The sequence below is a fragment of the Dreissena polymorpha genome, chromosome 8 (genome assembly GCF_020536995.1).
Source record: "Dreissena polymorpha isolate Duluth1 chromosome 8, UMN_Dpol_1.0, whole genome shotgun sequence".
NCBI lineage: Eukaryota > Metazoa > Mollusca > Bivalvia > Myida > Dreissenidae > Dreissena > Dreissena polymorpha.
Window position 1 is genome coordinate 104,675,435 of NC_068362.1, and position 21,723 is coordinate 104,697,157.

At 35.2% G+C, this 21,723-nt stretch overlaps 1 protein-coding gene across 4 annotated transcripts in view; it reads right to left on the reverse strand.

Moving 5' to 3' along the window:
• LOC127842462 (WD repeat-containing protein 11-like) overlaps positions 1-21,723 on the reverse strand; it is a 35,573-nt gene that overhangs the window by 12,062 nt on the left and 1,788 nt on the right. For all 4 annotated transcript variants that reach the window (XM_052371990.1, XM_052371989.1, XM_052371987.1 and 1 more), the window contains 17 exons: positions 20,354-20,423; positions 19,718-19,759; positions 18,750-18,915; positions 18,170-18,343; positions 14,389-14,499; positions 13,835-13,964; positions 13,170-13,353; positions 12,518-12,611; positions 10,842-11,029; positions 10,350-10,569; positions 9,895-10,092; positions 9,533-9,605; positions 6,778-6,889; positions 5,020-5,238; positions 3,283-3,389; positions 1,609-1,741; positions 502-667 (listed from right to left, as the gene is read on the reverse strand). In XM_052371990.1, the coding sequence (XP_052227950.1) occupies positions 502-667; positions 1,609-1,741; positions 3,283-3,389; positions 5,020-5,238; positions 6,778-6,889; positions 9,533-9,605; positions 9,895-10,092; positions 10,350-10,569; positions 10,842-11,029; positions 12,518-12,611; positions 13,170-13,353; positions 13,835-13,964; positions 14,389-14,499; positions 18,170-18,343; positions 18,750-18,915; positions 19,718-19,759; positions 20,354-20,423 (2,387 nt within the window). The remainder of the gene's footprint in view (positions 1-501; positions 668-1,608; positions 1,742-3,282; positions 3,390-5,019; positions 5,239-6,777; positions 6,890-9,532; positions 9,606-9,894; positions 10,093-10,349; positions 10,570-10,841; positions 11,030-12,517; positions 12,612-13,169; positions 13,354-13,834; positions 13,965-14,388; positions 14,500-18,169; positions 18,344-18,749; positions 18,916-19,717; positions 19,760-20,353; positions 20,424-21,723) is intronic.

Genomic DNA, 21,723 nt, shown 5'->3' on the forward strand with positions numbered 1-21,723 from the left:
GTATTGAAGTTTGTCATAAAATGCTTGAAATTGGTTGGTGTAAACGTTGGAACTAAATTTAGCCAGTAAAAAAAACAATACTAAAATGACAGCAAGACAAAAAAGTAATCCTCAAATTGGCTCCAAACACTGATCCTTGGAGAAAAAGTCTAGCACTGAATCCATTCGGCCACCGTGCTCTTATCGTTAGTGGTGTATTTTATAATGTATCCAAGCAAGCCTGGTAATGTCACAAAATATAACGATAACAAAAGAACTCGCCAACCTATTCAATCGTTTCGCGTTTGTAACGCTTTATAATTACCAGGTTTTTAAATCGTCAAAAGATGCATATAATGGATATTTTCGAGCATAGTAAATGTTCAGTATTACTGTTTCCTCGCACATATCAAATTTACAACGAAAATTTGGAAATCTGAAAAAAAATCAATTTACCAAAACGTGAAAAGGTCCCTTAATAATGTTAAAAAGGCACAAACTGGTGCACATATAAGATCATGCCTTTCTCGCTGTTGTCGAATATCGCCGGCGACTTCGGCGTTTTCTGTAAAACCTCAAGCAAGTGAATGCAGCCATCTTCAGTTGCTACAGCAACGCTGTCTGGTCCTGCCCAGCATACGCTGACTAAGTCAGACGACATCTGTGGACTGGCGACCAGTACTTCACACTTCAAATCGAAACAAATTAACACTTAATATGTTGAATACAAACAAGCATTAGTACAGATTTGGTTATTTTGTAGTAAAGAGACCACAAAGTTCGAAGGCTCGACCTAATGTTAAATTATGTCCAGATATTGCACTAAATCAAGTCAAAATATATACATATATAACGGTAACAAGCCTTGTAAATTACTGAAAATATAACTATATAAAATTTGAAGATTATACAGACAACGCTTGAATATAACATTAATAATATAATAAATTAAAAAATTTAACGTATTTTAATATGTATGATATGTTATGTTATTGAATAAAATTATACATTAAAGCCACACATAAAAATGAACCATCAATATTTTAACATGAAAAAAAAATTAATAAATAATTAGGATAAAGCGTAGTACCTCAGATTTATTTTATTTTACATTTTGATAAAATTAATTTTATTGAAAACGTTTCATGTTATTGATTCATTTTGTAACATAGTTTTCCATGGACATTGTGGAATTCGCCACATTAAGACAAAATCAAATGTTCGATTAATGAAACTCAAGAGGCAGTTTCATCTTTTATATCTAACACGATATAAAACATAAAATGAGTGTAACGGTCAATTCAAAGGGGCTTTAAACCATTGAAAGGCCCCGCCAAACCCCACACTACGTCCAGATAAACCAATTCACTTGCTAAAAAGAGACTTTTTTTAAACGAAAAAAAAATCTCATACAAGTTGAAAGTGTTGTCCCTGATTAGCCTGTGCGGACTGCACAGGCTAATCTGGGACGATACTTTACGCACATGCATTAAATCCCCTTTCCACAGAGCGCGGCCTATTTATACGTCATTGTCAATAAGTTATTATAACTCCCGCAAAACGAAAGAGACTACCTAATGTTCAATGCAATAATACTTCTCAACAAACAGTAAGCACCACGCTACGTACAATCAACGTGTCCTTGTTCAGTTCGCAGATGTGGAAGCAGTCTTTGTACTGCAAGATGAACCTTGAACATGAATGTCCAGGGGCGAACTGAATACTCTGTACCTCGGACCCACGTCGCTCTATTGCTTTAGACCTTGAAATGAACAATCTCAATGACGGATTTGTGAATATCGTTTGAATAATTTGCATTTTAAAAATTAAAACGGATTTTGGAACTTTTGTTTAAGTTTATATTGTGTAGCAGGTGTAACATGCAATACAAGTGAGCGACATGTTGTATACATGAGTAAAATGAAACTACTTCAGCATCTGAAACCATGGTCAATTTAAACAAATCGAATGCCACATTATATTGCTCACCGCTCGGATACATCAATATCTCAATAAAATCCGTTTTGGCCGTAATCGTTATATAGTATCAGAGGAGCATACATTACAAAAGGACGAAACGCTAGGTGTATATTTCACCGAAGCGGCACATAATTTGATTTCGCCCTATCAAAATCTAAAAGAGTGAACTGTGTGGTTTGACCGTTGATTTTACACCACGACAATTATTGGACCGAAGGTTTTGATTTGATTCCACAACACCAACAACTTATGGAATTAGTGTTTATTTTTTTTTATTGTACTTCAGGGAAAACTATTCAGTGCAGTATTTGCTTTGATTGTAAAATGTTTGACCATTTATTCGACGAAAATTGTCATTGTGTTTCACAACAAACTAATGAAATGAAGTGTGTGATTTGGTTTTACTACATATACAATTTAATTAATGAACGGTGTGATATGGTTTTAGAAAAGAGACAACTAATGGAGTGAAAGGTGTGATATTATTTCACTCCAAAGACAACAAATTTAGTGAATTTTAAAATAAGATTTCACTAAAGAGACAACTTATTCAATGAACTTTGTGATTTTGGTTACACTAAACAGACAACTAATTGAGTGAACGATGGTGTTTGGTTCCAATAAAGAGACAACTATTTGAGTGACCCTTGTGATTTGACTTCACTAGAGATACAACTACTTTAGTGAACGTTGTAATGTGATTTTACTTCACAGACAACTAAGCATTGAACGTTTTGAATATGGTTTACTACACAAACACTGAGACGACGAATTGAGTGAATTTTGTGATTTTGTTTTACTACAGGGACAACAAATGGAGTGAACGATGTTACTTAGTAATTGGTTTCAATAAAGAGACAACTAATGGAGTTTTTTGGTTTGGACTGAAAATTGTGATTTGGTTTCACAGAAAAGACAACTAAGCTAGTGAACTTTGTGATTTCGTTTCACTGAAGGGACAAAAATGTAGAGAGTTGTGATGCGGTTTTGCTAGAGATAAAATTCATTGTGTGAACGGTGTGTTTTACCATCCACGACATCTAAGTTAGTTTACGGTTGAGTTGTATTTAATTGGGGTTTGCCGGTTTTCCAATTTTCGTCAAAAGGAGTTTAAAAATGATTCAAATATAATGATTATTATTCAATAAAATGGGATCTAAATGATTTCGGCGAGAAGCGAGGCCTGAGAACAGTGGAAGTATTTCGCTCCACAAACTAAAAATATTGTTTATGGACTGAATAACTAACAGACAGTAGGCCTCCAAAATATCCCCTTGAGACTTTATTCGCGTGTATATAATAAACTATCTTTTATCTCCGTACCTTACAGATTTCATCGTTTTGCCATCTATCGTGTACATCTGCCCTGCACGAAAAGATATCATGAGTCTGTTCCCTTGCCATATCAGTTGTTGTATCTCCAGCTTGTTCTGTAAAACGAGACCCATTTATGCCCGGTGGACTCTTCCATCCTTCTAAATTGGATCAATTTATTTCCAAAATTAGGGATGTCAAGTATATTTATTTCTATATTAAGAATATTTCATAAAGAAATTCCTTTTAAGCAAACAGCGCAGACCCAGATGAGACGCCGCATCATGCGGCGTCTCATCTGGGTCTACGCTGTTTGCAATGTCCTTTTTTCAGGACGCTAGGCATAAATGGGTAGCATCCTCCGCGCAAGGATTTGACTGGAACCAGCATAGCTGAATCAAATCACTGCCTTTATAATCAACCACGTGATGATAGCCTAGCCACGTGGTACAATAACTTTACTGATGCTATTTTTACTTTTTTTTTAAATTAAGGTAATCATTTTTTATTATGAACCTAAACTTATAGATCTATACTATTTTCAAAATATAATAGCAAATGATACTTCTTTTCATAATATAATACTCACACCAAAGAAATCAAATCCTACCAAATATGGTAGGACTTTTTGTGATGGCAGAAATTGTATGTGAGAGCAAAGAACGACAACTCTGCATGAATGGAGATTGGTATGAGAAGAACATATTCGGTTAAAACTTTTAACTCAACATGAGTTCATAACTAATGAGACTGGCGTTTTCTTTTATTGATTGGTAAATTTTATTTATAAAAATATAAGAAAACATTTCGTAAAGTATTCAGTTTGCAGGGATTAAGTAAATTAAAGCAAATTTAAGCATTAAATAATATTGAAATAATTAAAAATATAACTCTCCGTTGATCTTGATCACATAACTATGATTTGTTTTTGCTGAAGGCTATCGTCCAGAAAAGGTGTGCACAAATATAGGATTGCAATATTTGATATGATATTCATCGTGCTCATAAATACCACTTTAAGGTCCGTAAAACCATTATGATGTGGAACAGTTTTTTGTGTTGTTTTTCTTTTTTGTGAGATCCGGTGAAGTCTCCGGTTTAGATCCGCATATTAAGCATCTCGTAATCCGTTCGCACGAAGCGTTTACAACTATACTTATATGTGTCTTGTTCTGAGAAAATTGGGCTTAATTCATGTGCGTAAAGTGTCGTCCCAGATTAGCCTGTGCAGTCCGCACAGGCTAATCAGGGACGACACTTTCCGCCTAAACTTGATTTTCGGTAAGGAGGGACTTCCTTGAAACTAAAAATACCATTAAAGCGGAAAGTGTCGTCCCTGATAAGCCTGTGCGGACTGCACAGGCTAATCTGGGACGACACTTTACGCACATGAATTAAGCCCAGTTTTATCAGAACAAGACACATATATAGTATAACGTGTCTTTCATAAGGGCAAACAGACAATGCCGTATGCTACTCCTAAGATCACTAAACATTGGTTAGGTTTTTTTAGTTACGTTTTGTTAATTTAAAGTTGGTTTATCTTATATGATCGAATGTGTTAAAAGGTAGCGAAAAGTTTACAGACTATCGAGAAAAAGCGTAACAAACGCTTGGTTAATTATTTGACCGATTTCGAATGAGGACTTTTAATTAATTATCCAATTATCTATTGTTTCGCTTGTTGAAACATGTTTTTAATAATCACTTGTTTACATTTTTATTTTGCCAAAACGCCAAAGTTACCTCCATGGGAAACATATTGTAAAGATCAAAGATCGCGGGTGGCTTTTCCGTGGCTCCCTTAGACACGTTGAACCTAACCAGAGAGGGGGAGTTATCGGGCTTTATGGAGGCGACGAACAGCTGCTCGAGGACGGCGCGCTCCTCTACCTCCCTAGAGACGCCCCTGTCGTCCACCACCGTCCGCTTAGACGACGTCGTTGTTGCCTGGTTGTACCACGTCTGCGTGCAAACGTCAGATTGATAACAAGTGGTATAACAGAGAGAAAAAAAGTGATATAACAGAAAGAAAACAAGTGATATAACAGAAAGAAAACAAGTGATATAACAGAAAGAAAACAAGTGATATAACAGAAAAAAACAATGTGAATAAACAAGAAACAAATGCGATTACACTAATTAAATAGTGCAATGCGTGTTTATAGAAGTGTTATTTGTGTGAAACATTATTGGGTTAATACGTGTTGCCTGGTGGGTGCTATTTGTTCATACAATACTAGTTATATGTGCATTTGATGTGAAATGTGAAGTTAATGTGATTAGTGTAGTAGGCGGTGGCCTTATTGCTCTTATCTATACTCAATTATTTGTAAAAATTATGTGCTTATTTGTTTCTTTTATTTGAGATAACTTCAGAGAGATGTTCCCCAAAAAGTGTGTATAAAACCGATGTTATCTAGTTAAGAAAATATATATGATGTTCAGAACAGCATTTTTTTTAATTTTAATGTAAAGAACAACAATTCTAAAAGTGCATGCGGTAGATAACCACTATGGGTAACCTATAATATACAAAGTGTATACGCTATTTGTGTAAATTACTTGAAATGAAATTTAAACGTTTCATAGAAATTAATATTTATAACTTAAAGTCTCTGAACCTTGTATGTCATGCTGTTAATCTTTAAATCGATTTAGTCTTTAATTGTTGTTTCGTCTATGGCCAGGATGTTGAAGAAAAAAAACATATAACTCTGTTGAGGATAATACACATATAACTATGTTGAAGATAATACACATATAGGTCTCAACTTTTAAACAACACTTGATTGGTGTAGACGAAAGTGGCACGATGATGTATCCAAATAAAGTAAAGATCAGTATTGTAAACATTATAAACGCTTACTTACTACATGGAAATGACTAACAACTTTAGATAAATTAGATATTAAAATGTCAACATTTCAAGCTTCAAAACTATTAAATTATATTATTAATTCAATAAGATATAATTATGTAGACATTACAATATTTAATAAAAACATAGAATATGCTAACTCTGTTCATCAGTGGTGTTCTGGAATGCGAATATAGCGACTTTTTATAGTCATTGTTGTAATGAAATAAGATTAAGTCATTTTTCTTCATTGAATAATGCTTCTTATTCGATACACGATTTCTTTCACATACTGGGTTCGTATAACAAAGCAACAATAATATAGGTATCATATTTGGAGCGGATGATATATAGATATATCAACCCCTACAAATGTGCAACTCTCACAATGTTTAATGGTTTGTTACTTTATTTTTTTCTTTTCCAATAGAATTGTTTATCGCATTTTGATCATTATGAATTATACACGAATGTACAAATATTCTCTTACTTATCTTATTATGTTATTATATTCAAAAGTATTTTGGCCACAGGTCTTTGTGTACGACTGGAATTGAACTTGTGAACTTTCAACACAATTATCTTAATTATATCATAAAACATGTAAAGTATAAACTTACTTGAAATAGAATAATGTTACTTACAACAAGCGTTGGTTTCAATTCAGCGTCTATGACGTCATCGCTGATGAGCTGTTGAGTCCGCAGGTTCCAGAGTTCCAGGGTTCGCTCTTTGTATAGAATCACTAAATGAAGCCTGATGTAAAAATGAATTGATTTTAATACACTTGTTTTTAAAACAGTTATTGCAATGAGTACAAGATAAGTATTGATGCAAAGCATCAAAGGGCGTCGGGAATTTCAGTGTAAAAGGCACTCAATGAAGTTACATGGAACGATTTTTTTCTACTGTAAATATTTATATATTGGCCGATTATTTTAAACAAAATAGGAAAAGATACTGGTATAACCATTATTTGTGATTTTGTGTTATAACCCCCAAATAACCATCATCTATGATGTTGTGTTATAACCCCCAAATAACCATTATCTATGATTTTGTGGTGTAAACCCCAAATATTTCATAGTTCATTCTATTTACATTGGTTTCCTTTTTTTACTGGCATCCGTGTGCAGTTTTCATTAATGGAACAGAATTGTGTAGGTTTTAAAAAATCTGCTTCATCCTGTAAGCGTTATTTCATATTTTTCTAAACTTCAAGTGAAGATGATTCTGAACTTATTTTTACGTTGCTCATTTACGATAGGGGTTGAGTACTCATTGATATGAAAACACTGTAAAAGTTTTAATGTGTTTACGAACACCCCCCCCCCCAACCTCTTCCACATATATTTCATGGGCATAATAAAATCAAAAAATGGTTGCAATAAAACAGCATATTTATTTAAACTAAAATGTCTACACCAAAACAAAAAATTAACATATAACACAAATAAAATAATTTGATTCTACTGGGGCTCGAACCTTGGGCCTCTCACATGTGAAGCGAGCGTGTAACCACTACAATACCGAACCGCTTGAAAAATCACCTCCTAACTAAGATATTAATAAGCTATAAATAGTCGATTTAAATGTAAACCCGGAAGTTTAAACGCTGGATAGTGAGCGGGGTTAAAGATCCAAACCAAAGGGTCCATACCACTGGCAAGATACGGGTCAGGCCGGCGGCCTTCTATATGTAGTTCTTAAAAAACCTGTAGGAGGACTTGATAGTAATGAGACTGGGGTGCTGTGATGGTGCTCCTCATTGATAAGCGGTTGCTTCCTTTATCAAGACTCATTATTACAATTAATAATACGTGTCGCGCTTCGCGCTCTAAAGCGCCTTTGTTAGTAAATAGGTGGTTGCTAGGATAGTGGAACAAAGAAGTTTTGTTTTTATACAAAACCAGAAAGTTTCACCGGTTCGCGTATTTGCCCAGTCTCTGTGATCTTTTATTATTGTCCAGTCCCTATGATCAGTTATTAATTAAAACAATTAGCTTTGCATTATTGGCAATACATGTTGTAGTTAATGTAATAGGCCCAAATGCAGTACTTATTTACACTAATTTACACAAAAAATCACCACTATGCAAGATATTCTGACAACAAAAATATATACATTGATCCGTAAAATAACTTCTCCTCCGATAAGCGAAAAAAAACGTATTACATACTAGTCGCCGCACTTCAGTGCGACGCCAATGACGAAAGACATTTAAGTCCCAGCTTCGTTATCAAAATAATTGCAATGTGTATCATTATGTTAAAGGTGCTCATCTGTAGCTAACAGCTTCTTACATTTTTAAGAATACAACTATCTTTTCAAAATGCCATTTTTCAATAGAACAATACAATAACAAAAGTAATGCGATAAATCACTTAAACATAACACGCGAAATTAAATTACCTGGCCGGAGGTATACGAGCTAACTATTACACTACAATCGCAGTTAAATTACCTAGCCGGAGATATACGAACCAACTTTACTACTACACTCGCAGTTAAATTACCTGGCCGGAGATATACGAACCAACTTTAACACTACACTCGCAGTTAAATTACCTGGCCGGAGATATACGAACCAACTTTTACACTACAATCGCAGTTAAATTACCTGGCCGGATGTATACGAGGCAACTATTACACTACAATCGCAGTCAAATTACCTGGCCGGAGGTATACGAGCCAACTATTACACTACAATCGCAGTTAAATTACCTAGCCGGAGATAAACGAGCCAACTTTAACACTACAATAGCTGTTAAATTACCTGGCCGGAGATATACCAGCCAACATAACACTACTATCGCAGTTAAATTACCTAGCCGGACAAATACGAGCCAACTTAACACTACACTCGCAGTTAAATTACCTGGCCGGAGATATACCAGCCAACTATTACACTACAATCGCAGTTAAATTACCTAGCCGGAGATATTCGAACCAACTTTAACACTACAATCGCAGTTAAATTACCTGGCCGGAGATATACGAACCAACTATTACACTACAATCGCGGTTGAATTACCTAGCCGGAGATATAGGAACCAACTTTAACACTACACTCGCAGTTAAATAACCTGGCCGGAGATATACGAACCAACTTTAACACTACAATCGCAGTTAAATTACCTGGCCGGAGGTATACAAGCCAACTATTACACTACAATCGCAGTTAATTTACCTGGCCGGAGGTATACGAGCCAACTATAAAACTACAATCGCAGTTAAATTACCTAGCCGGAGATATACGAACCAACTTTAACACTACAATCGCAATTAAATTACCTAGCCGGAGATATACGAACCAACTTTAACACTGCAATCGCAGTTAAATTACCTGGCCGGAGATATACGAACCAACTTTAACACTACAATCGCAGTTTAATTACCTGGCCGGAGATATACGAGCCATTTCAATGGCACCTCTGTTGTCTTTGTTAATTGAGAGAAAGTCCGACCTTCCTGTAATACAGTGACATGTTTTCTATCTAATGGTAATAACTTTATGTACACTGTCACTCTCTCTTTCATATGAAGCATGTGTTTATAATGTGTGTTATACACGTCTTGTGTATTTTGGTGATGTTATATAAATTACACGATTCAAACTAAACTAAAACATTTAAAGAAAAATGACAGTCTACGAGTAATAGAAGGTAATTGTTCAAATAAAACTTTAAAAACTAAACGTGTGCTATTAATTTTATCTTTTAAACGATCATAGTTCACTATTATACGAAGTACTTTATACCTGATTTCATATTTAATATTGCAATATCACTTCGGACCTTCCTATTGCCATAGGAGGATGGGTCCGGGTATGAGAAAGCCAGCAGATGTAGCTCGCTTATTACTTCGATTCCCCTGACAGGGGCGGCAAACAACTTGTATTCGGACACCACCTGACCTGTGTACACATTCAGCAGTTGGACCGTCCCTTGGTCGGACCCTTGAAAACAGGTAGATGTACAACTTTTATATTTGTGATTCACATGTACAAAAATGAATGCAATGGCAACATGTTGAAGTGGAAACCATGAATACGTATTTCTAACGAACATTCTAATAAATCAATAACATTTTTTTATTAGCTAGGATGCTTTGATCTGTTTGGGAAAACTAGTAAACTACGTTTGATTGTTGGAGTGATATTATTTTTATGCCTCGCATACCCACAGTATATACTCCCTACAATAATCTACATACCAACTGCCAGCAACTCGTTGACTCTTTGAGTGACGGTACGACTTCTGATCATGGCCAGTGCAGTTACAGGGGAGACAAGTCCGCTAACGAGCCCCGACATAACCATACCAAGAGTTATCTTATTTTCCGTCTGGATGCAATTAATACTATTTGCCATTACTTGACGACCGCCGATCGCATCCGCCAGGCTTGTGGTTATCTTCGACGGAAGAAGGCTGTCCTATACAAAATAATATTAATCAAAAATACATGTGTACAAATACTGACTTAATTTAATTTATATTCTTCTTATCCTTGTCAACATATTTCATTAATCCTACAGAAACTCATTATTGTTTACATTCTTAATTATTATTTTTTATCATTTTACAAACATGTTGGAAAATAAAAAATAATCGCGACAATGCCTGAACTATGTATAACTTAAATTGACAGAAATATATACGCAATATAAGGCCAAGAAGTAAAAGCTTAGGGAAATTCATTACATACACCAGATATTGTGAAATCCGTTGCCATGACATCAATTAAGATGATTCTACCGTCGCTCAGCAACAGCGACACCTGTCTCTCTGTGGCGGGTTGGCACGTAAAGCCGTACACCTTGCAATGACGTAGCAGACGGAGGGAGTCGGAATGGCAGCGTGGCTCGTACGTAAGATCAAATAAATCTGCATGCTCTGAAAGAATATTAGGTAAAGTTTACGTCTGATGGACACTTGTTTAAAAGTAAGAATCAACTGACCTATCGCGACAGATTAACCCATTTATGCCTAGTGGACTCTCCCAACCTTCTAAATTGGATCAATTTATTTTCAAAATCAGGGATGTCTAGTATATTTATTTATATATATAATATTTCTTACAGAAATTCCTTTAAGCAAACAGCGCAGACCCAGATGAGACGCCGCATCATGCGGCGTCTCATCTGGGTCTACGCTGTCTGCAAAGGCCTTTTTTATAGACGCTAAGCATCAATGGGCTAAACGTAATTTACTAAAGCGTTAACAATCATCAAAGCGATTCAGCTCATTTTCATATGTACATTATAGAAATTATAGAAAGAAGAAAACTCGTACAAGGCTGACATCTAAAGTCGAAATTTAAAATAATAATGTTGCGGCTGATCTGTATTGCCTATTCATTAAAAATAATAAAATTTAGCAAAACGGATGGTGTTCATATTAACAATAGAAGTAATATAATTGATTTGAAGTCTATACAACTTAGTGTACTTTGTATTTGTCCCAATCAAAATCTTGAAACTCATTAATTTCTGGCCCAAGGTTGGACTGCTCTTCCATATAAGACATAAGCAAGAACATAATGATAAATAAATATTGAATGTTGTTTCTTAAACATGTACGTGACCGAATATGCATGGATATCATCAAGGTTATCCCCACGAGGTGATTAATAAATTCAAGTTTTTTATGTTCAAAAGGAATGAGTGCCTTCGGCAAAAAGAGTAATGTAATTACATTTATTTTATGCTTTCCGGTGGTTTATAGAGAAATATCAGTGAAATAAAATTGGTATTCCACTGTTTTAAAAAATGAAAAATAACAGTGACAAATATCGATATTTTTCACTGTTTAACTGTGAAATGACGTCATTTTTTCGACAAAATGACGTCATCAATCCAGCGAAATTATCCAGTTAAACTCATTTACAATGTAAATAAACGCTAAAAAAAAAGCATAAAATAAAAAGAAAATTTGTCGGATTCGATGGAATATCGATTTTATTTCACTCGTGATCATAGAAAATATATATTTTCACGAGTGGCGAAGCTCGTGAAATAAATTCGATATTCCACCGAATCCAACAAATATCCTCTATGTATCAAACAAATCATGACTATAATTGAGTCGCGTTCTGAGAAAACTGGAAATAATGCATTTGCGTAAAGTGTCGTCCCAGATTAGCTTGTGTAGTCCGCACAGGCTAATCAGGGACGCACTTTCCGCTTTTATGACATTTTTCGTTTCAATGAAGTCTCTTCCTAGCAAAAATCCAATGTATGCGGAAAGTGTCGTCCCTGATAAGCCTGTGCGGACCGCAAGACTAATCTCGGACGACATTTTACGCACATGCATTAAGCCCAGTTTTCTCAGAACGCGGTTCATATGAACAATTGCGTTTCAGTCAGTTATCTTCTCGTTTACCGGGCGAGCCAATTCTGTCACGTTTGACTCTCAGCGAGACACTGCCGTTGTCATGAAGACAGAACAACACGTCCACGTTCTGGCACGGGATGCACTGACAAGAAATTAGACATTGACAAACTAGAAAGGGATATACATGAAAGTTTCAAAGTTTATAGGAAGAGAAATAGATATGACAAGCTAGCAACAAACACAAATATATATACATGTATATATGTAATAATAGATGTCGGAGATCAGCGCGCTAGACTTTTCCTGTTAATGTAATAGTGTTTGCGTTATTTTCTTTACCAAACTGTTTTATACAAGATAAGTTATTATAGCTTTCAATTGATAATATATTTTATTAATCTGAAATTTACCCTACGAGACACATATACAGCCATGATTTTGAGCAGAGACTATTGGTCGGTATTTACTTACGGTGATCATGACTTTTCATCTTGACCCAATGTGCCTTATATTCTATTCAAATGATAATGTCGAACAATTCACGGCATAAACGCTTCGATCACTTTAGCTGTCCTGCCTATACATTTTTTCCGACACAATCTGGCTATAAATTTTTTTTTGTAAGAACGCCATACACTTAATTTTAAATCATTATTGTCGCATAGGGCATACAAATAATAAAATAAAAAGTCAATAAAACCTTTAAAAAGAGTGCCGCGTTCTTGTCGAGCCTGATGGCGCTGACCACGATGTCCACCTCGATATCAAGTGTCTGTATCTCAGAGGGGAACACGAGAAGGACGAGATGCTGGTGGGCGGGGCTGAACACCACCTGAACACATGACGTCATCACGTCGGAATCGTCATCAGATAGGGCGCTGCTCCTGTGATTGAAGTGTTTAGATGCTGTGAAAGGATCTGGTTGTATATGCACTCAACGAATCCAGAGGTAGGCGACCTTCATTTTAGCAAATCGAACAAAAATAGGTGGTGTTGTTGTTTGCATTTGAGGATAATAATTGCTCCGTTAAAAAGGACAAATGGTAATTGGTTTATTAATAGTAAGAAGAAGATGATTCTATTATAATGACCAAGAAGGAGAAAAATGAAACAAAATGAACAAACGAACAAATAAATGAATAAATGAATTAATAAATGACAAGATGAATAAATGAATGAATGAATTTATGAATGAATGAATGAATGAATGAATGAATGAATGAATGTATGCATATCGTTTCAACAAAATGATTTGTAATGTTGATTTACTAAACGCCCCATCTCTGAAGTATTCAAAACCGGACACAATAAAAGCAATGCCAAAACAGATTGATCTGATGATTCACCTAACCGTAAAATACCGACCTTCTTTTCAGCGGGTCTGGTACATTAAGGATGTTGGTTGCTAGGGACGCCATCTTGGAAAGTGAGCTTGTGCTGCGGGCTGCCAGGCGCTGCATACTGCTACCGGAAGTCCGCCGTTCGCTGCCGGAAGCTGGACAAGTGAAAGCGTATTTAATTGTGTATGTATATAACCATATGCAAGAGAACTTTCTTTGTTTTGCGTTGTTTGATGTTCGTGATAAGCTATGCCTAACCTTCCAATATGCCCCGTTTACACATTTAAAGTTCATATAATGCATGGTTGTAGCAGAAGTAGTCGCATATTGTTCTATAATGGAAAATTTCGCCCTATGGGCTCGTTGAAAATAACTGAAATATTTCGGCGTCTGTTTGATACAACTTTTACAAACAACAATGGAAGAAAACAAATATTAACCAATATTACAACAACATTAAACTCCACACAAATCTGAAATTATTTACAATGAATTGGGATCGATGAAGCAATAGTTTGTACTAGTAATACATATTATAACGACTACAGATGTTTATTGAAGCACTGCTGAACTCCGTACGTGTAACGGTGGGATTTGGATCCGCAAGGCGGATGGATCTGTAGGAGTCCCCTGGAGACTTGATGACCGAGACATCCGTGCACACCAGCACGCGCGGCGCCTCACATAAACCTTGAGAACACACAAACATAATAGCTGTTTGTAAATTTTGTCTTAAATTCTTATAGAAAAATGTCTTGAGACCCTTCATCAATAACGCTTAGACTCTTCTGGACCACGTGTTGGTGTGGTTTCCTTGTGCTACATATTCCAATGGCAGTATGCAAATATTATTTTATCTTTTCTTTAAAAAATCTGACCTGTTGTGGTGTTGTTGTTTTTTTCAAATATTCAAGTCAGTCAATGTCGTTAATCACGGATGCTTACTCTTTTTTGCGATGCATTATTAAACAAGATAAGTATTGATGCAAAGCATCAAAGGGCGTCGGGAATTTCAGTGTAAACGGCACTCAATGAAGTTACATGGAACGATTTTTTTTCTACTGTAAATATTAATATATTGGCCGATTATTTTAAACAAAATAGAAAAAGATACTGGTATAACCATTATCTATAATTTTGTGTTATAAACCCCAAATAACCATTATCTATGATGTTGTGTTATAACCCCCAAATAACCATTATCTATGATTTTGTGTTGTAACCCCCAAATATTTCATAGTTCATTTTATTTACATTGGTTTCCATTTTTTTACTGGCATCCGTGTGCAGTTTTCATTAATGGAACAGAACTGTGTAGGTTTTAAAAAATCTGCTTCATCTTGTAAGCGTAATTTCATATTTTTCTCAACTTCAAGGGGAGATGAGTGTGAACTTATTCTTACGTTGCTCATTAACGGTAGGGGTTGAGTACTCATTGATATGAAAACACTGTAAAAGTTAGAAAATTTTTTGAATGAAAACTGTAAATTGCATAAAGAAGCTGCATTTCACAATACTTTGAAACTCAGTAAAAGAGCATAATAGATTTATTGCTCATCATTTTCAATATGGTTCGAGTAATACTGATATAAAAAAACTTAACAAGTTTGGAAAGATTCAGACGAAAGTTGTGAAATCTTTTAAACAAGTGGAAATTTTGTCAAATTTAATAGAAAAAAATTCTGGACTTATTGTCCCGATGTTTCTCATTTTAAATGAGGTGAAATGCTCATTGATATGAACACACTGTAAGTTTGGAAAGAATCTGATGAAAAATGTTAAAATAATCACCTAACCAAGCAGTTTTTCACTTTAATTTTTAAATTCAAAGAGACATAATTCTGGACTTATGGTCCGATATTGCTCATATAGAGTTTGGGTTGGTTCCTCATTGATAAAAAAAACCTGTGCAAGTTTGGGAAGAATCGGATGAAAATTTTGGACTTCGAACAACGATTTCAAAATTTCTCAAATTCTAAGGAAGATAACTTTGGACGTAATGGTCGGATAATGCTAAAGGGCCCATACCACCTGGATAGTAATACATGTCGCGCCTCGCGCTCTATATGTGGTTCTTAAAACAAAACTCCGAGGAGTGCTTGACTCTAGGGAAACGGGTTTCTGGGACACAGCTCCTCCTTGATAAGCGGCTGCTTCCTTTATCGCAGCTCATTGTTACAATCAATAATACGTGTCGCGCTTCGCGCTCTATATGTGGTAGGGATAGTACTTAGGGCCTATGATCGACAACCATAAAAAAACATGGATAATAGATGTGTTGTTTGCATTTATTTGTTAATATAAAAACACGTGTATTTTTTTATAAGATATTTAAGTGACGTAAGAAATTTTAATTAACGTTGTCACCACGCGGCATCCATTAATTTTAATAAACATGTCCAATTGTAGTAAAATGGATTTTAAAATGTCTACATAAAATAAAGCCTTATTATATTTATTAACCTGACTGAAAAAAATTGTCAGCCGCCGAACTGTTCCGTTCGTGCCGGAACCCGGGGTTGAATATGGGGGCCTTTAGATGATTGTTGCGTAAACAACTTCAGTCTAACGCTCTCCCAACTGAGCTATTCCGGCTGACATTATTTATGTACTGCTATTTGGTAAAGTTGTGTATGGCGATCGTTATTATATGTCTATTAATAAACTAATACATTGTACGTTTTCGTACCACTACGCCTTCCAACAAAATTGCTTGTGCGATAGGTCGTCAAATATCGTACCACATTGATTTTCCACTAAATAAGCAAATTAGAAACTCCACATAATAAATATATTTTGATTATATTTTGTTTTTATACAAAACCAGAAAGTTTCGCGTATTTGCCCAATCCCTGTGATCTTTCCCCTGTGATCAGTTGTGGATCAGTTATTAATTAAAACAATTAGCTTTGCATTATTGGCAATAAATGTTGTAATAAATGTAATAGGCACAAATGCAGTACTTATTTACACTAATTTACACAAAAAATCACCACTATGCAAGATATTCTTAAAACAAAAATATATACATTGATCCGTAAAATAACTTCTCCTCCCATAAGCGAAAAAAAATGCATTACATACTAGTCGCCGCTCTCCAGAGCGACGCCAATGAGCCAATGCTACTTCCGAGATGGCGCTAAAGACCGGGTGTTTTTGAATCTCACGGATAATTCTTTAGGGTGAGTAGGTTTTAAAAGTTTTTTAAACGTACATTTGTATTTCGCATTATTGAGAAATCGGGCAACGTAGTGTGATTAAGTGAAGATTGATTCATCCACAAATGTACAGAAACATATAATCACAACCCATTTGAAACATGAAGACCTATATAAGTTGTGGCATGGTGGAGTTTTTGAATGCAAATGGTTGATTTTGCCTGTGCAAAGAGCAAATTTCCAGCACAAAACTTAAATAATGTTCATAGTTTGAAATAATTATATTAACAATGAAAACGATAAAATTAAAAATGTGCAACCCATGCGGTCCGAACATGGGAAGCAAAAGCTACCGCTAACTCACTACACCATGCATGCTTAAAAATTTGAATAATAGTTTTAACAATATGTTGGTAACGTACGTATTTGCTTGAAATGATCGATACAAAAATTGTTACAAACTGTCTCCTATTTTTCCGATGTTGATTTTACATCATAAATAAACGAGCATGTATGTTTATTTTCTTAGTCATCAGCGTTATTTAGCTCTTTCAAACTGTCTTCTATTTTTCTATTTCTTATATTTTTTCCGATTTCGATTTTTGATCATTATAAATGAGCATGTCATAAGTGTTATGTAGCTTTTAGAATATAAAAATCTTTTTTTGTATCTATGACATTTTTTCAATTATCATTTTCATCATAATTATCATGAACAAGTCACAGGTGGTTAGCGTGTGGCTATGATATTAATTAGTAAAACCATCATTTTGAATGAAAAATAATCAAATTATAACGAAACATCAACTTCTCTGAAAAAAAAATCCACTATCAAATATATATAACAAGGTATTCAACTCAAAATGACCCTAAAACAGGTTGCATAGATTTGAACAGCCATAACTTCATCAATTGTGCAGCGATTTCCATGAACTCGGTCTTATTCAACGCGGAAATTAGTTTCCTTTCTGGAAAAATACATATTTTGCAATATGTTTACAAATGCTGGATCAAAATTTAAGAAATAACACGATTCACAACTCTTGTGACCTACTCGTCATCAATCTGACCCGATCCAAGCCTTTTGAACAAGTCAGTATACATATAGGAAATATTAATAAAAAAAGTACCCAGTGAATGGAGTGCAATTGAGTGCAGTATTCACTTTAAATAGCAACATTTTCACTCGAAATGACACTTACATACAAGGCGCTCCATGTCAAAAGGATCAATGTCAAATGCCAGAATGTTTAATGGGAATGTTTTCTGCCACAGCCTCGTTCCAGAAAACGCATCCCACAATTCCAGAGTATCTGGGGATCGGAGCAGAAACAGAAGATCGTGCGAGTCGGTGTGACCCTTTTGCCATTCCATACCTGATAATTGAAAATACCACACTCTAGAGGTTCCGAAGCGATTTTAATGTATGCATTGTACACCTTTTGAATTGTTCTTCTTCAATAAGTCTTCATCCCGTGCAACATCATTATTCTCAATCCCTAATATAAATTAGATATAAAATACCTTATGAACATTCATTTCTTTTATAAAGGCAATATTAAGCTTTCAGTCTTTTTGGTTTCAGACCTACCCATTTTTAGAACGGACTGTAGTAAGTCCGGATCAACTTAAATCAGTCCTGAATACTGCTTGCAGTTGAAAGCAAAAAAAGGTTGATTTACAAATATAAGTTGAAAACGGAAAGCAAAATTGTTCTCTTATAAAGAACACTCCAATTCCAATACACGTTAATGTTAACGCTCTCAGTACAGGTAACACTACCCAGTATAAGCGCGTGCGACTGTTCGTCCTCTAGTACTGTCCTGGCTCTACCTAGCGCCACGTCCCAGATGACCACTGTCCCGCTCGTGTCAGCGCTCGCCACGTGCAGCGTGTATGTACTTCCGGTGGCAAACATGTGGTGGTAGTCCTCCTCGGCCCAGCGGACCTAGGGAGGGAAAACAGACTATGGCAAACCTTTAAAGGAGCCTTTTCACGTTATGGTAAATTGACACAATAAAAAACCAGTTGTTTCAGATTCGCAAATCTTCATTTGCGTTATGATATTTGTGCGGAAACAATACTGAACATTTATCATGCTCTAAAATAGCCATTACATGCATCTTTTGAATATTTAAAAACCTAAAAAATATAAAGCGTTGCATAACGATTGCATAATTTTGAGAGTTCTGTTGTTGTCGTTATATTTTTTGAAACTGCGAGGATTGCTTATATAAAGTATAAAATACATAAATAATTGTATGAGCACGGATGGCCGAGTGGTCTAAGTGGTAGACTTTAACTTCAGGACTCCAGGGGTCAGTGGTTCGAGCTCTGTTGAGGGTTACATTTTTTTCTATTTTTTTTACTGGAGCTTTTTAGATCCAATGTTTACATGTATCAATTGAAAGCATCTAATGACAAACTTCAATACATGCCAAAACATGTGAAAATGCCCCTTTAAGTCAAAACGACTCAATTTGCATGGCACAACAATAAAACAACAAACTTGTATTACAGTTTTGTTGTTGTTGTTGTTGTTGTATTACAGTTTGGAGTAATGAATGGATACGATCCAAACAAACTTTTTTTCTGCGCAGTAAAATTATTAACGAAACCAACAAACTGCATTAGTTGCATATATGAGTATGTATATATGAAATACTTCTTAATCTTATTACATGTAAATATAGGTGTCTTATCCGGTGTTTAATACGAATTTAAAATTTGGTATAACAATGGTTGCTTACATAGTTAACGAATCCATTCTGTGGCCCAACAGTCTGTATGACCTACAGCAGATTGCAAATAAGTCAATCTATAGTGTATGGATTAAAGAAAACACATGATGGAGTATACATATTTATAAGCCGTATGATAAATAAAACGGAGAAAAAAAAACTATCAATGTAGATAAACTATAAAAAATATATATTACAATATATCAGGTATAACTCGAGCTATTTTGAAAAACAGTCAAACGTACATGAACAAAGTGTCAATTTAGATAATACATCGGCTGTTTTAATTAAGTCATTCGTCTATTAAGCTGATCAGCGAACTTGACAAAGTTATTGTTCCCGCAAACATTTTCATGACGTTTCCGGAGTAAAACAGACAAATAAAGTAAGACATAAAAAGCGGAGATGTTGAAAGTGGCCATTTTCCGCGTTTTTCAAGGTAATAACTCATAAATGCCTGATTATTATACATTGCTATAGTATCAAGCCAACGCACAATGATGAACGAACATAATATGAAAAGTGTTTTGCTCTTTATATGACAGAGACAAGATAGGTTTGTCATGTGACCGTCATTAGAAAACCAATATATCCGCAATATTTTCTATGACGACGCATAATACATGTCAGCTAGTTAGCACTTACTTGTAAACTCTTGGGGTCCACGATCACCGTATAGCATTGGCATCCGTAGGCGAGAAATCCTTGGAAACCCCTATCATCAGTGTAATACTTACTTAAGAACCATCATACATTGTACAACATGAGGTATGCCATAAAACAACAACATGTGTTTTAAGGAAGTCGAAAAAATAGTTCCCGGTATGTAATGAGATGTTTCGATTCGAAATAGTATAAGATACTCGTAACTTTTATCACATGCCATACCCTGTTTCCTATATAATATAACCATTACGAATATTTTTTCATCACATGCCATACCCTTTTCCCATGTAATATAACCATTACATATATTTTTATCTTACACATGTGTAATATACTTTTTAGCGTTTTCATTGGCTTAGTTTTCGTTTATTGACCAATCGCATTTTATTTTACTGAAATGACGTTGCAACGTCAGATGACGTCACGAAATGTAAACAGCATTCGGCATTTATCATTATGTTTGCGTAAATATTTATTTAATTTGGTCATTTAAAAGCATGTGATAAAACAGATCCGACACTCGTTGCCATATCATACCATATTTTATTAAACTCGTATTCCTGAACTCGTTTAATAAAATATGATATGATATGACAACTCGTGTAAGATCCTATATATCTTACACATGTGTAATATACTTGTTAAGCGTTTTCATTGCTTAGTTTTCGTTCGATTGACCAATCGCATTTTGTTATTTTGCGGAAATGACGTTGCAACGTCGAATTACGTCACGGAATGTAAACAACATTCGGGTGTTCTCATTATGTTTGCGTAAATATTTATTTAATTTGCTCATTTAAAAGCATGTGATAAAAAAATCTGACATTCGTTGTCATTTCATACCATATTTTATAAAACTCGTCCAGGAAATTCGTTAGTAAGCTCGCCAAAGGCTCGCTTACTAACAAAATTCCTGAACTCGTTTAATAAAATATGGGCTGGATTGTACTTTACCGGTACGCAGATGTTTACCACTATCGACAAAGCGGGAGTTTTGGGGCGGTAGCCCCAGATACTAAGGAAATATATAGGATAAAAAGGATTATTAGATGTTGTGTTAGGTGTTAGGTTTTGCGGGTTATGGTTAGGGTACGTTTTTCCCTTCTTTTTTACGTACCGGTAAAGTGCAATTGCCCCAAAATAACTCGTGCCAGATCCTATATGTAATACTCAAGGTCACGATAACTGAGCATGTCATGTCTTGTACACGACATGAACTCGTACCTGCAATAACAGCATATATGTGTCTTGTTCTTAGAAAACTGGGCTTAATTCATGTGCGTAAAGTGTCGTCCCAGATTAGCTTGTGCAGTCCGCACAGGCTAATCAGGGACAACACTTTCAGCTTT